Raw genomic sequence first — 15962 nt, forward strand, 5'->3', positions numbered from 1 at the left:
AAATATTATTTTGGGTCTTATCTGGAACTCTCTTTAGCAATTTAATAATTCCTCCATTATGAACGACCTCCTTGTTCGTACATGCAAACGACCGCTATTTTACATGTAAGATTTCATTAAGCCAGAAAAAAACGTCGCAGATGGTACTACCACAGTCTATGTTAGACTGTGGTACTACTGCGGCAAAGAGTTTCCTATCAACTTTGGACAGTTTTGACATGTGGGTGAACTTCTGTGATTCGGAAGCAGCGTGAGTTGGCCGGCTTATGGTTGAAGTGACAACTTGTGCAATCGTATGTAGCTAGAGTTGGTAAACATTTAATTAATCGCAACTGCCCTATAGAATCGAGGTAGGACTAAAGAGTGTCCGTAACGGTATTTGTCTTCTCTATAAGTGTAAGTTATCGCTATGGTTGTTAGGCAGTACAATGAAGAGCTTAAGTATTTGGAGAAGATTTCGCCAAGTTGTTGGAAAATTAAGAAAGGTTTCCAACCAAACATGAATGTGAGTTAACATAGAATAAATGTATGTTGTTTGCTGGTAATGTAGGTCAGTTGTTCGACTATTGCTAATATTACTACTGCTCATTTTAATAGGTTGAAGGCGTGTTCTATGTTAATAATCACCTGGAAAAATTGATGTTCGATGAGCTTCGCAATGCATGTCGGCCTGGCATGGTTGGAGGCTTTCTACCAGGTGTAAAACAAATAGCGAATGTGGCTGCCTTGCCGGGTATTGTAGGAAGATCAGTTGGCCTTCCGGATGTGCATTCCGGCTATGGTTTTGCGATAGGTGAGTAGTTACGTTTACTGCTGTGTGTAGGGGTACGCGATAATTATTACTACCGCCAAAATCCAATATTTCAGGTAACATGGCAGCTTTTGATATGGGCGATCCAAAATCAGTCGTGTCTCCAGGAGGAGTGGGTTTCGATATAAACTGTGGTGTGAGGCTCTTGAGGACGAATCTTCATGAAAGGGATGTTCAGCCTGTTAAAGTAAGTTAAATTTTAGTTTTTTTATGAAGATATTCTACGCACCTGCTTACATAATTCGCTTGCATCTTACTAAACTTCAGCGTTTGGAAATCATAGCAATTAAGGTACACACAACACTTTTGAAGTGGCAAAGTTCACCTTCCATATTTAAATGCAGTTAGTTTGTACTTAGATGTCTTCATAATTTTCATGGTTCATTCTTTATAGTGCATGGTGATTACTGGTATTGTAGAGCAGGAAGTGGAAGTTAAATATATAGGAAAGATATTGCAGTTATTCATTGATCCGATGTAGCTGAAGATGTAAACTCCTGGCATATTTGTCAGGATTCTCAAAAATAAATCGTGTAGAGAGATAGCCCCAAAGTATTACTAATGTAGCCGTTGGTGCTGATTTTACGTGGTGTAGTAGGCAAGAGTTTATTGCAGATCTTTTTCTTTTGTAAATCTATTCATACATATATTTTATTTATTTATTCATCCTTAGACAAATTTCTTTGTAGGGATACACACACACACACACACACACACACACACACACACACACGGAGGAGAAACTCGTGTTATCAACGCATATACGCTATTTGACACCGAAGTACCCTATGCAAGAAAAGATTAAAGTAGGCTAACAAAAATTGTGATTGACAAGATAGCACCAAGTTATGCATCATGGTACACTTTTAGTAGTGTCATTGTTTACGGTTAGACATCATTCATTTTGAATGTGTTTGAGCTATTTTCAGAAAATATATTGTCAATGTGGTTTTCCCCAGGGAAAGTACTTACCTGTTACTACACCCAAAGACTTCCAACTGCTTGTCTGCATTCTGAACTTTAGGATGGTACTTTCGATTTTTCTGCTGGCATGGACCTCCATGTTCATTATTTTGTTCCATTTATGAAGAAATTTTTACTGCTAAAATACTGGGTTGCTTTTTCCTGTATGCAGAGCAAGTATTTTCTCCGGTTCATTATCAATGCTACCAGTAGCTATAAGAGATCTATTATCGTCATCATAGATTATACACGCACCATCTGGTGTACTCTTTATCATTTATGTAAAGAATCAGTAGCAATGGACCCAGTGCTGTCCATGGAAATCTACTACATAGTTCTGGTTAATGCTACCAATGGAAAATAAGTAAACGGGATAGAGATAGGAAAGGCCTTACATGAAGTCTACGTTCCTTTAAAATTTTTGGTATATCAAAACTACATTAATTTTAAAGTGTCTTGGTAGCATCTTAATACCAGCATTATTGTTGTACATATCAGAGTTTTCAGAATAAAGGAAAAGTTGTATGTCAGCAACACAACAGCTGGAGCAGTCCACATTCACGTGTGGTACAGTTATACTTGTTTTATTAAGTCTTTCTTTTACTATTCTGCTTTAAAACATTAAATATATCAACCAGCCAGTGTAAAAATGAAAATTACATGCAAACACTTATTTACAGGAGTATTTAGAATGTACATGAGTATTGGAAATACTGAGAGAGATTACTGTCACGCGTTGGAGGTGGGAAAAACTTCGGAACTTTTTAGTAGTAAAAACAACATATCCAACATATATCAATTTTAATGAGCAAGTTGAAAGAAATAGTTTGTCTGATTTTTCATGTGTGGCACGCTGTTGTCGCATAGAGGACATTACGTGAATTCATTCTTCTCAGGATTTGTCAGGGAAAGTAAACACACAACTCATTTGTTAAAGTTGCAGTGTTGCAACATTAAAGTTGACCAAAATTGTTAACTGTCAATAAATTTAGTCCCATTTTGTTGCTGGTTCAGGAATTATCTTCAAAATTTCGTAATAGGTGTAAGGTATCTGATACCATTACTTTTCCCATCTGAAGAAATTGAACTTTTGGCTTATGCATAACATAAACTTTCACAGTATTGTGGTAAATTTATTTGTGCTCTGTAGTGAACACCCTCGTAATTTAGTCCCTACTGGTTGATGGCTAGATTCAAAAAATGGACCATTCTAGCCTCAACTCCAGAAGTAGGCTGACTTAATCAGAAGAAGGGTCATATTTTCTACACTGTGTGGACAGTGCTTTTGATTTCATTATATAAAATGATGAAATTACAGGTTTAGGTAGACCCTCTAACCAAGGCTTTTCCTGTTCATTTTTTTATGAATTGTTCATAAATATAGATGTTCTTCATTAGATGAGATTTTTGCAGCAAGACCGGTAAAATCTTTGGCACTCTGAACAGCTGGGACATTTTCTCCGTAGCTCATTACTGTTCTCATGAAAAAGTTGTTAGTTCCCCACTACTGCATCAACTCCCTTTCCATAGTGTGCGAAATACTTCCTTGAAAACTTTATACAGTTTTTCTGAGACAGCAAGTGTAAAACATTGGCCATGTATCTGCTTTCAAACGCAGAGGCATGGCCATTACTGCAAATTACCTTTTCAGAAAATTTGTAACTGTTAGTTCAGTACTGAAAATTCTAAAAAGGATCAGTGGAAGTAAATATTCATTGTTCTTGTTCTTAGTGTTAAAACAAAGAAGGAATATTTGACATTTTCCTTTAAAGAATAAGGCCACTCTGAGTACAGAACACTTTCTCTAGGTGACAGTACTCATAATTTCGTTCCTGTATTCACATGAGAAAGACATGGAAAAATTGCTCAGCAAAAATGCAGTTACCACTTGTTTCCAGTTTATTATTTTCGAATGCTGCAGCCTGTATCCATTGGAAATTTATGTGGGCCTTAATGCTTGGTAGATCTTGTACTGCCCTCAAATAGATCTGAGACAGGACTTCTGTAGTAGAAAGTTTTAATCTTTGCTCTGAGTTTTCCCAGAGAGAGTGTTTTTGGAAACCTTAGTTTCTAGTATCAGCAAAAGTTTGTGTTACAGCAGCATCTATTTTATCAGCAAGCAGAAGAGATTTCCACAGTACAGTATTTTCTTTTAGAAAGAGCTTAAATAGGTGTATTTTAGGCTTAAGTCTGAAAACATGTGTACTCTGCACTTGCATTGATCAGATAGTGTGTTTTTCGGAAGTAAAACATTCTTTGGTTGATAGGTACAAAATTTGGAGAAATTGATAAGCTCTTTGTTTTCTTTTTTAAAAACATGAGAAAGTTGCTTGTAAGAACATGGTCATATAGTGCATATGTTGTAACTTTTCCTGGATTCCATTCTCCCAGATTATGACACATTCATTCTTGAGCATGTATATGCAATCTGTGGTGTAAACGAGAAATCTCTTATTTTAGAGTAATCCATTTTGGATTTTGCATTGGAATGAAAGACTTCCATGGCTAGTCATAAACCAGTGCTTTCTGTTACGCATGTTTTCTTCCCTGGTAATTTGGGCAAAGCAGTTGTTCTACATATGGCCTTTCCAAGTGACTACAGACATTGATTTGGACCCACATATCCTTGAGGATGTAGAGGGAGATCACTGTTTAAGCTTACAGCCCTTTTCTTTGCCCTCAGCAGTCACTTCAGATACCTCTTAATCAGTTTGTCTCACCTTCAGTTGTACCTTGCGTCTTCATCCTTTTTGTGAGATCCACTTGTTTTCTGTTTTTGAAACTCTGGGTTTCACATTTTGGTTATTCATGCATCTTTTGCATTTGTCTTGGACTTGCACTAGCAGTCTTTGGCACTGTGTAGCTGTAGAAAGAAAGAAAGAAAGAAAGATGTTATAATTGATAACACAGTTGTTGCAGATAGTATTTTCAAAAAGGTGTCAGCTTCTTAACTTCGAGATAGCCAACTAGACAAGGCCTATGAAACAAGAGCAGACTAAAATAAAAATAGCAATAATAAAATTAGGCAACAATTGCATAGCACATATAAAGAAATTAAGAAAAAGCGTTATATAAAAATGGAGTTGTCACACTTGGAGCACACTTTAATACCCAGCAAAACCTGAAGTGGAAATTTAGTAAAAATCATTAAAAATTATGGTAGGGGGCTTATGTTATAAAATAAACAAGTGAAATTATTGAAGTATGTGCACAAGAGGCAACAGGTTATTTTCTGCCATATTGAATAAAATAAGTCTTAATTGCTTATGACGTAATTACTGATTGTAATGAAATAATTCTGTTGAATAGTGAAGATGTGTATTCAGCTACTCATTCTCCAAAAAAAAAAAAAAAAAAAAAAAAAAAAAAAAAAGAGTCCAAATTTCTAAATTTTATTCTTGTGTTGTGGTAAAGCCTCCAAAATTGATAAATTTTTGCTTACTTAAGAAAAATCTACAGTTAGCTATCTTGATTCAGTAGCCTGTTAGTGACTTGTAGCTGCCGATTTTAGCAAAATTTTATTCATTGCATAGCTTGAAGACATATTAGCACTTTTTGTTATAACTTGGGAATTTTTTTTCTCATTCTTCGGAGGCATGTAAATGTAACATTGAATAACAGGAAAACAAATTGCATGAATTTAAACTTAGGAGTAAAAGTGTCTCGTCATAGTGTACAGAGGCCTGTAATTACGTAACCTAAAGAGCATATTGTACAGACCATAACAAATATAACATAAGTGGCACCTCATGCTTTGAGTTTTGTCATTTGTCAGTGTACATAGCATTCCTTACATGTACTAGAGCGCTTGGCTATGGAGTCATTTCTTGGAATGATGGGGATAAGTTATGAATAGTTCCCATGCCCCATCAAAGGTTCGTAATAAGTGGTAATTTAGATCATTGTAACTACACAAGTAAAAAGATGTACTAATTGCACAACATTGCACCCACTGTTCTTTCATGGGCTGTCAGTGTCTTATTTTCAATATTAAAAATCAATGAAATCTCATACGTGTTTGATCAGAAATAAAACTATAAAACTGAAAAAAGGAGAATCAAACTAACATAAAAACAAGCATTTAAAGTACATTACATAAATATTATTTATTCATTGTAATGTAGAGAATTAGATAGTACAAGTAGACAGGTAAAAATTTAATTTGTAGAACTATTTTCATTCTACATTATTATTTCATCATAAATATCTTAATGAGAAATCATAAACCCCTTCTGGGGATGCTTACTCCATTCTCAGAATAACTAATGCAATAAGAAAAATGATGTAATGTGAAAGCCATGTGGTTGTCATGGTCCTGACAGCAGGGGTACACTTTTTTGGGGGGGAGGGGGGGAGGAGGGACTGTAGGCTTGTCTGTTGAAGAGCATTGTTCAGAACATATATATAAATCTTCATCGAACTGTAATTTGCATTAGAAGGTGAATGACTTACATTTTGTTTTTCTTTGTATTATGCTGAAATCCATAACATTATGCAAAATGATGTATATATGGATGATCTGTCATTTTTTTGCTTATCTCTTTACACCTACTGTCTGTGTTTTGTGCTATACTCCATACATGTTGTTGTGGTCCTCAGTCCTGAGACTGGTTTGATGCAGCTCTCCATGCTACTCTATCCTGTGCAAGCTTCTTCATCTCACAGTACCTACTGCAACCTACATCCTTTTGAATCTGCTTAGTGTATTCATCTCTTGGTCTCCCTCTACGATTTTTACCATCCACACTGCCCTCCAATACTAAATTGGTGATCCCTTGATGCCTCAGAACATGTCCTACCAACCGATCCCTTCTTCTAGTCAAGTTGTGCCACAAACTTCTCTTCTCACCCAATCCTATTTAGTACCTCCTCATTAGTTATGTGATCTACCCAGCTAATCTTCAGCATTCTTCTGTAGCACCACATTTTGAAAGCTTCTACTTTCTTCTTATCCAAACTATTTATTGTCCACGTTTCACTTCCATACATGGCTACACTCCATACAAATACTTTCAGAAACGACTTCCTGACACTTAAATCTATACTCGATGTTAACAAATTTCTCTTCTTCAGAAACAATTTCCTTGCCATTCCCAGTCTACATTTTATATCCTCTCTACTTCGACCATCATCAGTTATTTTGCTCCCAAATAGAAAAACTCATTTACTACTTTAAGTGTCTCATTTCCTATTCTAATTCCCTCAGCATCACCCGACTTAATTCGACTAAATTCCATGAACCTCGTATTGCTTTTGTTGGTGTTCATGTTATATCCTCCTTTCAAGACACTGTCCATTCCATTCAACTGCTCTACCAAGTCCTTTGCTGTCTCTGACAGAATTACAATGTCATCGGCAAACCTCAAAGTTTTTATTTCTTCTCCATGGATTTTAATACCTTCTCCGAACTTTTCTTTTGTTTCCTTTACTTCTTGCTCAATATACACATTGAATAACATCGGGGATAGGCTACAACTCTGTCCCACTCCCTTCCTAACCACTGCTTGCCTTTCATGTCCCTCGACTCTTATAACTGCCATCTGGTTTCTGTACAAATTGTAAATAGCCTTTCGCTCCTTGTATTTTACCCCTGCCACCTTCAGAATTTGAAAGAGTTTTCCACTCAACATTGTCAAAAGCTTTCACTAAGTCTACAAATGCTAGAAACGTAGGTTTGCCTTTCCTTCATCTATCTTCTAAGATAAGTCGTAAGGTCAGTATTGCCTCACGTGTTCCAATATTTCTACGGAATCCAAACTGATCTTCCCCGAGGTTGGCTTCTACTAGTTTATCATTTGTCTGTAAAGAATTCGCGTTAGTATTTTGCAGCTGTGGCTTATTAAACTGATAGTTTGGTAATTTTCACATCTGTCAACACCTGCTTTCTTTGGGATTGGAATTATTATATTCTTCTTGAAGTCTGAGGGTATTTCACCTTTCTCATACATCTTGCTCACCAGATGGTAGAGTTTTGTCAGGACTGGCTCTCCCAAGGCCGTCAGTAATTCTAATGGAATGTGGTCTACTCCCGGGGTCTTGTTTCGACTCGGGTCTTTCAGTGTTCTGTCAAACTCTTCACGTAATATCATATCTCCCATTTCATCTTCATCTACATCCTCTTCCATTTCCATAATATTGTCCTCAAGTACATCGCCCTTGTGTAGACCCTCTATATACTCCTTCCACCTTTCTGCCTTCCCTTCTTTGCTTAGAACTGGGTTTCCATCTGAGCTCTTGATATTCATACAAGTGGTTCTCTTCTCTCCAAAGGTCCCTTTAATTTTCCTGTAGGCAGTATCTATCTTACCCCTAGTGAGATAAGCCTCTACATCCTTACATTTGTCCTCTAGCCATCCCTGCTTAGCCATTTTGCACTTCCTGTCGATCTCATTTTTGAGACGTTTGTATTCCTTTTTGCCTGCTTCATTTACTGCATTTTTATATTTTCTCCTTTCATCAATTAAATTCAATATTTCTTCTGTTACCCAAGGATTTCTACTAGCCTTCGTGTTTTTACCTACTTGATCCTCTGATGCCTTCACTACTTCATCTCTCAAAGCTACTCATTCTTCTTTTACTGTATTTCTTTCCCCCGTTCCTGTCAATTGTTCCATTATGCTCTCCCTGAAACTCTGTACAACCTCTGGTTTAGTCAGTTTATCCAGGTCCCATCGCCTTAAATTCCCACATTTTTGCAGTTTCTTCAGTTTTAATCTATAGTTCATAACCAATAGACTGTGGTCAGTCCACATCTGCCCCTGGAAATGTCTTAAAATTTAAAACCTGGTTACTAAATCTGTCTTACCATTATATAATCTATCTGAAACCTGTCAGTATCTCCAGGCTTCTTCCATGTATACAGCCTTCTTTTATGATGTTTGAACCAAGTGTTAGCTACAATTAAGTTGTTCTGTGCAAAATTCTACCAGGGGGCTTCTTCTTTCATTCCTTAGGCTCAATCCATATTCACCTACTACGTTTCCTTCTCTCCCCTTTCCTACTACCGAATTCCAGTCACCCATGACTATTAAATTTTCGTCTCCCTTCACTATCTGAATAGTTTCTTTATCATCATAAATTTCTTCAGTTTCTTTGTCATCTGCAGAGCTAGTTGGCATATAAACTTGTACTACTGTAGTAGGCGTGGGCTTCATGTCTATCTTGGTGACAATGTGTTCACTATGCTGTTTGTAGTAGCTTTATTCATTATTAAACCTACTCCTGCATTACCCCATTTGATTTTGTATTTATAATCCTGTATTTGCCTGACAAGAAGTCTTGTTCCTCCTGCCACCGAACTTCACTAATTCCCACTATATCTAACTTTAATCTGTCCATTTCCCTTTTTAAATTTTCTAACCTACCTGCCCGATTAAGGGATCTGACGTTCCACGCTCCGATCCGTAGATCACCAGTTTTCTTTCTCCTGATAAAGACGTTCTCTTGAGTAGTCCCCGCCCGGAGAACCAATTGGGGGACTATTTTACCTCCAGAATATTTTACCCAAGAGGACGCCATCATCATTTAACCATACAGTAAAGCTGCATGCCCTTGGGAAAAATTATGGCTGTAGTTTCCCCTTACTTTCAGCCGTTCGCAGTATCATAACAGCAAGGCCGTTTTGGTTAGTGGTACAAGGCGAGATCAATCATCCAGACTGTTGCCCCTGCAACTACTGAAAAGGCTGCTGCCCCTCTTCAGGAACCACACGTTTGTCTGGCCTCTCAACAGATACCTCTCCGTTGTCGTTGCACCTACGGTACGGCTATCTGTATCGCTGAGGCACGCAAGCCTCTCCACCAACGGCAAGGTCCATGGTCTTGCCATATAATCCAGTTATTACTTCTGTGAGAGGGTGAAACTTAACCTTGCAAGAAAAAGTTGGATATGCTAAACAAGACGACATTAGTTTTTATCTGCTTATGTGGTTGTTCATACTGTTTTAAGTCATATGTTCAACAATGAAATGATAGTGTGGCACATGATTGGAAGAATTAGTGTGTTTACATCAGATGTGCATGGATGCCAGACAAAACAAATCCAAAGGTCCTGGGTACAGTCCTCAATGAACTATAACTTTTTTGTTATTTTTTCAACTCTGGCTATAATTTCTTAATATGCAAAATTGTACCAAGGTTCAGAACCTGTGTTAAATGTAGGTTCCCTTATAAATTGATGGATGAGTTCTTTGGAAGATCATAGGAAAGCAATGCCTTATCACTTCCAATGGGGCTGTGCCTAGGAAAGCACTTCAGTATTCACACTAATCTTTGGATCGAGGATAACTTTCTCCCATAAAAATTGTCTCAAAGCTTTAAAAAAGTATGGCTTATACTGTTTTAATTACAGGAGCAGTTAGCTCAGAGCATGTTCGATCATATTCCTGTTGGTGTTGGTTCAAAGGGAATAATCCCTATGAATGCAAGAGATATGGAAGAGGCACTGGAAATGGGAATGGATTGGTCACTTCGTGAAGGTATTTGGGCATTTGTCTTTTTTAGTTAATACTTGCTAAATAATATGCGAAAGAGAAATGCTTCAGATTAGATGAAATAACAGTTGTGTGGATAGCTTTCTTCCTATAATGTTTTCACTGTGGAAATGGAACATTTCCATCTCCTTTTTACTGTTGAATTCTATTTATATTTGCAGTCTCTAAAAACTGCAGTCCTAATGTGGCAAATTAGTTTTACTACAAAATGCTCTATTTTATTAATATTTCAAGCTATTAACATTTGTCTTTATAGAGAAATTATATTCAATACGTGCAAATCCAGAATGAAATGGAGGGCACTGAAATAGTGACTGTACTGTAGTTTTTATTTTCTTTGTGCTGTCATGAACATTTCTAGTTATAAAAATTTCAGAACTATGAATTTGTGAGATTGGTACTTTTAAACCAAGAAAACATTCTCTTGTTGATATGAAGCAGCAGTAACATTTGTAGACGAGTTTGAGCTTCGTGATATGAATATAGGCTAGGGCACTGGGAATAAAACTTAAATGCTTGTATTTCAGAGAAATACTGCAAGAACAAAGAGAGATACTATATGGCAGATATTTAAAGGTTTATCAGAAAATTTTGGAGAATGGCTAACAGTGTGTGTTAATTTATTTATGCATGGACTTTGAAGGATATTTTAGCATATTTAACAAAGGTCATATGGATTCTTTGATTCAGGTTATGTATGGGCTGAAGATAAAGAACACTGTGAGGAGTACGGCCGCATGTTGAATGCTGATCCAAGTAAAGTCAGCATGAGAGCAAAGAAGAGAGGACTGCCTCAGCTAGGTACATTGGGAGCAGGGAATCACTATGCTGAGATACAGGTAGTTGATGAGATCTACGATAAATGGGCTGCCAGTAAAATGGGAATAGAAATGAAAGGACAGATATGTGTCATGATCCATTCAGGAAGCAGAGGCTTTGGGCATCAGGTTGCTACAGGTGAGATATTCATTAATGTGAGTTTTTGTGATATTATTTTATGCAAACCTTGTAAACTACCTTTAACCTTTGGTTTAACTGTTACCTTGTGTACTGTCAACGAGATATATGATGCAATTTTAGAAACATACTTTCTTGTATTGCTGGTTAGAGTTGGTATGATACCAGTACAAAGCCAATTTCCTAAAAATGGTTCACACTAATTAATTGGAATGACCAAGCAACTGCATAATTTGCATGTTCTTTTTCCTTGACAATAAGCAAATAAGTTAGGTTTGTAACACAGTCTGCATCTCCCCCCAGGGGGTCCACGACTCTTTTGTGGAAACGTGTGTAGCGAGCACGGGACCCCGAGCTAATGTGGCCCTCCTTCCTTTCCGGGCTGCATACCTTCCCTTCCCTTTCCTTTCCGCATCCCTCCCCGTCCCCCATCTTCGCCCCCCCCCCCTCACCACTGGCTCTTTCCTTCCCTTTCTCCCCCTCTGGGAGTATGGTTTCTGCCTACGTCCGGAGATGCCCGGACGCTCGAAACTTTTCCAACTTACTTGCTTTCTACACTTACAAGTCCTCGTCCTTCCTCTGTCCTTCTCTTTTCCTTCCCTTTTCCTTCCCTTTTCCTTCCCTTTTCCTTCCCTCTTCTCCTTCCCTCTTCTCCTTGCCCTTTTCTCCGCTGCGGCGTTTGAGACCCCCTCTTCTTTCCTTTCCCTTTCTCTTTTTTCCTCCCTGTGCGTGTCTGAAGGCCGACCCACGCACTTCCATGCGTAGCCGGTGACGGGGTAAAGCGTAATTCCCCGCCCCGGGTAGACAGGTAGGACACGTACGTACCCCCTGGTAACGGCCAGGCCCAGGGAGGGGTGATTACCCGAGCTGATACCTTCCGAAAGTGCCGATTGGTCCCTCCGTCCGTTTGTCGGGAGGTGTGACCTGAGGTGTGAACAATCACATAAGGCGGGTGTGCCCTCGGTGAGGGCCCCCACAAGGGAGGAGCGCGCCATCGGAGACGCCGGTAATCATGGGGGATTCTTCCGCAATGGTTTTCTCACCTTCCACTATGTCTGCTCACAAACGTAAGTTCACTGAGTCTCAGCCACAGGCGGTTCTTCCATCATTGCCACAGTTCCTTGTTGTTTCTCGGTCTGACGAAGGTCACGACTTTTCCACGGTCAACCCTTTCATTATTCAGAAAGGTGTCGACGCAATTGCGGGTCCTGTAAAGTCTTGTTCCAGATTACGGAATGGCACCCTGTTATTAGAAACACACAGTGCCCTCCAGGCTCAAAAATTGCTGCGTACTTCTCTGCTCCACACCTTCCCTGTCCGGGTGGAACCGCACCGTACCTTAAATTCCTCGCGTGGAGTCGTTTATACACGCTCCCTCGATGGATTGTCTGACGAAGAAATTCAGCACTACCTGTCTGACCAGGGCGTCACAGCTGTTCATCGGGTTATGAAAAGGGTTGACTCGAACATCATTCCAACCCGCACTGTCTTCTTGACATTTGACAAAGTTCAAATCCCATCAAAAATCAAAGCAGGCTATGAGATAATTTCCGTTCGCCCTTATGTCCCAAACCCTACGCGTTGCTATCGATGTCAGCGGTTCAATCACACCAGCCAGTCCTGTTCCAATCCGGCCAAATGTGTTACGTGTGGCAAGGATGCCCATGAGGGTGCTTGTCCATCTCCATCCCCTCGCTGCATCAACTGTATGGGTGACCACGCTGCTTCCTCTCGAGATTGCCCCATTTTTAAGGACGAAAAACTCATCCAGGAAATAAGAGTGAAGGAAAAGGTGTCGACCTTTGCTGCTCGAAAATTATTCGCCAGTCGACAGCCCACTGTGCCTCAGAAAGGAAAATACAGCACTGTCCTTGCTTCTCCTCGGCCAACAAAGGAGGCGGCCACGCAGACTTGCGACCTCACCTTTAATACCACGGTCGTCAGATCGGCCAGCGCAAAGATCGCCCGTTCAACCTCACCACTTTCGCCTGCCCACTCTATGGCTCACCCTTCGTTGGGGTCTGCTAAATCTCGAGCCCAAAAGTCAGACGCCAAGTCTTCGAAAAAAGAGCATTCTCGTGAAGAGTTTTTACGTACCGCAACTTCACAACCATCGGTTCCTCCTTCATCTAAACATCATACTTCCAAGAAGGCTACGAAGAAACACAGTTCCTCTCCTTCTCCGCCAAGGCATGTCCCATCTACAGCACCACCTGGCGGAAATCGCCCTCGGCTGTCTTCTGTGTCGCCGAGGCGCACTGCTGGTGGCCGGTCAACTGGCCGATCGTTGGTGGCTGGAGCTGCTCCTGACCAACCTATGGATCAGGATCTTCTGCCTTCGACTGAATGCCATTCCATGCTGTCGGTCGCAAGCTCTGAGCAGTCGTTGAGTTGACAGCACCCTTGGTCACGTTCCTCCATTTTCTGTTCACCCTGTGTCCATTATCCACTGGAATATCCGCGGCATTCGAGCTAATCGGGATGAATTGTCGATCCTCTTACGATCCTACTCGCCGGTCATCTTCTGTCTTCAGGAAACAAAGCTGCGTCCCCATGACCGCTTTGTTCTCCCTCATTTTCAGTCCGTCCGATATGACCTCCCCTCTGTTGAAGGCACTCCAGCCCATGGAGGACTCATGATTCTGCTCCACGATACTCTCCATTATCACCAAATCCCCTTAAACAGTTCCTTCCAAGCTGTCGCCGTCCGTCTTTCCCTTTCTGGATACACGTTCTCTCTTTGTACGGTATACATTCCATCGTCCACACCAATGGCACGAGCTGATCTCCTTCATCTTCTTGGTCAGCTTCCACCCCCCTATTTGCTGGTTGGGGTCTTCAATGCCCACCACCTGCTTTGGGGATCTCCACATCCTTGTCCACGTGGCTCACTATTGCTAGACGTCTTCCACCAAGCGGATCTAGTCTGCCTCAACACTGGGGTCCCCACATTTTTGTCTGCCTCCACGACAAATTTATCTCATTTGGACCTTGCGGTCGGTACTGTTCCGCTAGCTCGGCGCTTCGAATGGTTCGCCCTTGATGATACACACTAGAGTGACCACTTCCCATGTGTTCTTAGACTGCAGCCTCAACTGCCATATATGCGCTCGCGACGCTGGAAATTTGCCCAAGCCGATTGGACACTTTTTTCGTCTCTAGCGACATTCGATGACCGTCGCTTTCCCAGCGTCGACGATGAGGTCACACATATTACCGACGTTATTCTCACAGCTGCGGAACGTTCAATACCACGCACCTCCGAATTGCCCCGGCGCCCCCCAGTTCCTTGGTGGAACGAGGCATGCCGTGACGCAATACGTGAGCGGCGACGTGCTCTTCGCATTTTCCGTCACCATCCAACTTTGGCAAACTGTATCCGATATAAGCAGCTCCGTGCGCGATGCCGTCGCGTCATCCGCGATAGCAAGAAGGCAAGCTGGAAATTCTTTATTAGCTCATTTAACACCTTCACTCCCTCCTCGGAAGTTTGGAGTCGGCTTCGACGGTTCTCAGGCGCGCCTAGTTTCTCCCCGGTCTCTGGGCTCACTGTCGCGCATGATACCTTAGTGGACCCCGTCGCAATTCCCAACTCATTGGGTCAGCACTTTGCTGAGATTTCGAGCTCTTCAAATTACCCGCCAGCGTTTCTCCCGAAGAAACGTGCAGCGGAAGTGCGACATCTTGCTTTCTCCTCTCAAAATCGCGAAAGCTACAATACTGTTTTCTCCATGCGGGAACTCCAACATGCCCTCTCTTCTTCTCGCTCCTCCGCCCCAGGACCGGATGGTATCCATGTCCAAATGCTGCTGCATTTATCAACCCATAGCCTGCGTTACCTCCTTCGCCTTTACAATCGAATTTGGACCGACAGTACCTTTCCCAGGCGATGGCGGGAAGCTATTGTCGTTCCCGTTCCGAAACCTGGAAAGGACAAACATCTCCCCTCTAGCTATCGCCCCATTTCTCTCACGAGTGGTGTCTGTAAGGTTTTGGAGCGTATGGTGAATTACCGTTTAGCTTGGTGGCTGGAATCCCGCAGTCTTTTAACACCAGCCCAATGCGGATTCCGAAAGCATCGTTCTGCTGTTGACCATCTTGTTGCTCTCTCCACTTATATCATGAACAATTTTCTCCGCAAATGCCAAACGGTAGCAATATTTTTTGATCTGGAGAGAGCATACGATACCTGTTGGAGGACAGGCATCCTCCGCACACTGTTCTCGTGGGGCTTTCTAGGCCGGCTGCCCCTTTTTCTTCGCGAATTTATGGCAGAGCGCACATTTAGGGTGCGGGTGAACACTACTCTCTCCCGTACTTTCTCCCAAGAAAACGGGGTACCCCAGGGCTCCATGCTGAGTGTTGTACTGTTTGGCATCGCCATTAATCCAATTATGGATTGTCTCCTTCCTGATGTCTCGGGCTCCCTCTTTGTGGACGATTTTGCGATCTACTACAGCTCTCAACGGACCAGCCTGCTTGAAAGACGTCTTCAAGGATGTCTCGATCGCCTCCACTCGTGGAGCATCGAAACCGGCTTCCGTTTCTCACCCAGTAAGACCGTTTGTGTTAATTTTTGGCGACGTAAGGAGTTTCTTCCGCCCTCCTTACATCTAGGTCCTGTCAACCTTCCGTTTTCCGACGTCGCTAAATTCTTGGGTCTTATGTTTGACAGAAAACTGTGCTGGTCCTCCCACGTTTCCTATCTTTCGGCTCGCTGTCTGCGTTCCCTTAACACCC

General features: G+C 41.2%; 1 protein-coding gene across 1 annotated transcript in view; it reads left to right on the plus strand.

Moving 5' to 3' along the window:
- Positions 1-203: 203 nt before the first annotated feature.
- Positions 204-15962, plus strand: part of LOC124623197 (RNA-splicing ligase RtcB homolog) — a 67059-nt gene continuing 51300 nt past the window's right edge. Inside the window, exons 1-5 of the mRNA XM_047149011.1 lie at positions 204-505; positions 598-793; positions 868-998; positions 10124-10250; positions 10956-11222. Of these exons, the coding sequence (XP_047004967.1) occupies positions 410-505; positions 598-793; positions 868-998; positions 10124-10250; positions 10956-11222 (817 nt within the window). The 5' untranslated portion in view covers positions 204-409. The remainder of the gene's footprint in view (positions 506-597; positions 794-867; positions 999-10123; positions 10251-10955; positions 11223-15962) is intronic.

The sequence above is a fragment of the Schistocerca americana genome, chromosome 1 (assembly GCF_021461395.2).
Source record: "Schistocerca americana isolate TAMUIC-IGC-003095 chromosome 1, iqSchAmer2.1, whole genome shotgun sequence".
NCBI classification, from domain to species: domain Eukaryota; kingdom Metazoa; phylum Arthropoda; class Insecta; order Orthoptera; family Acrididae; genus Schistocerca; species Schistocerca americana.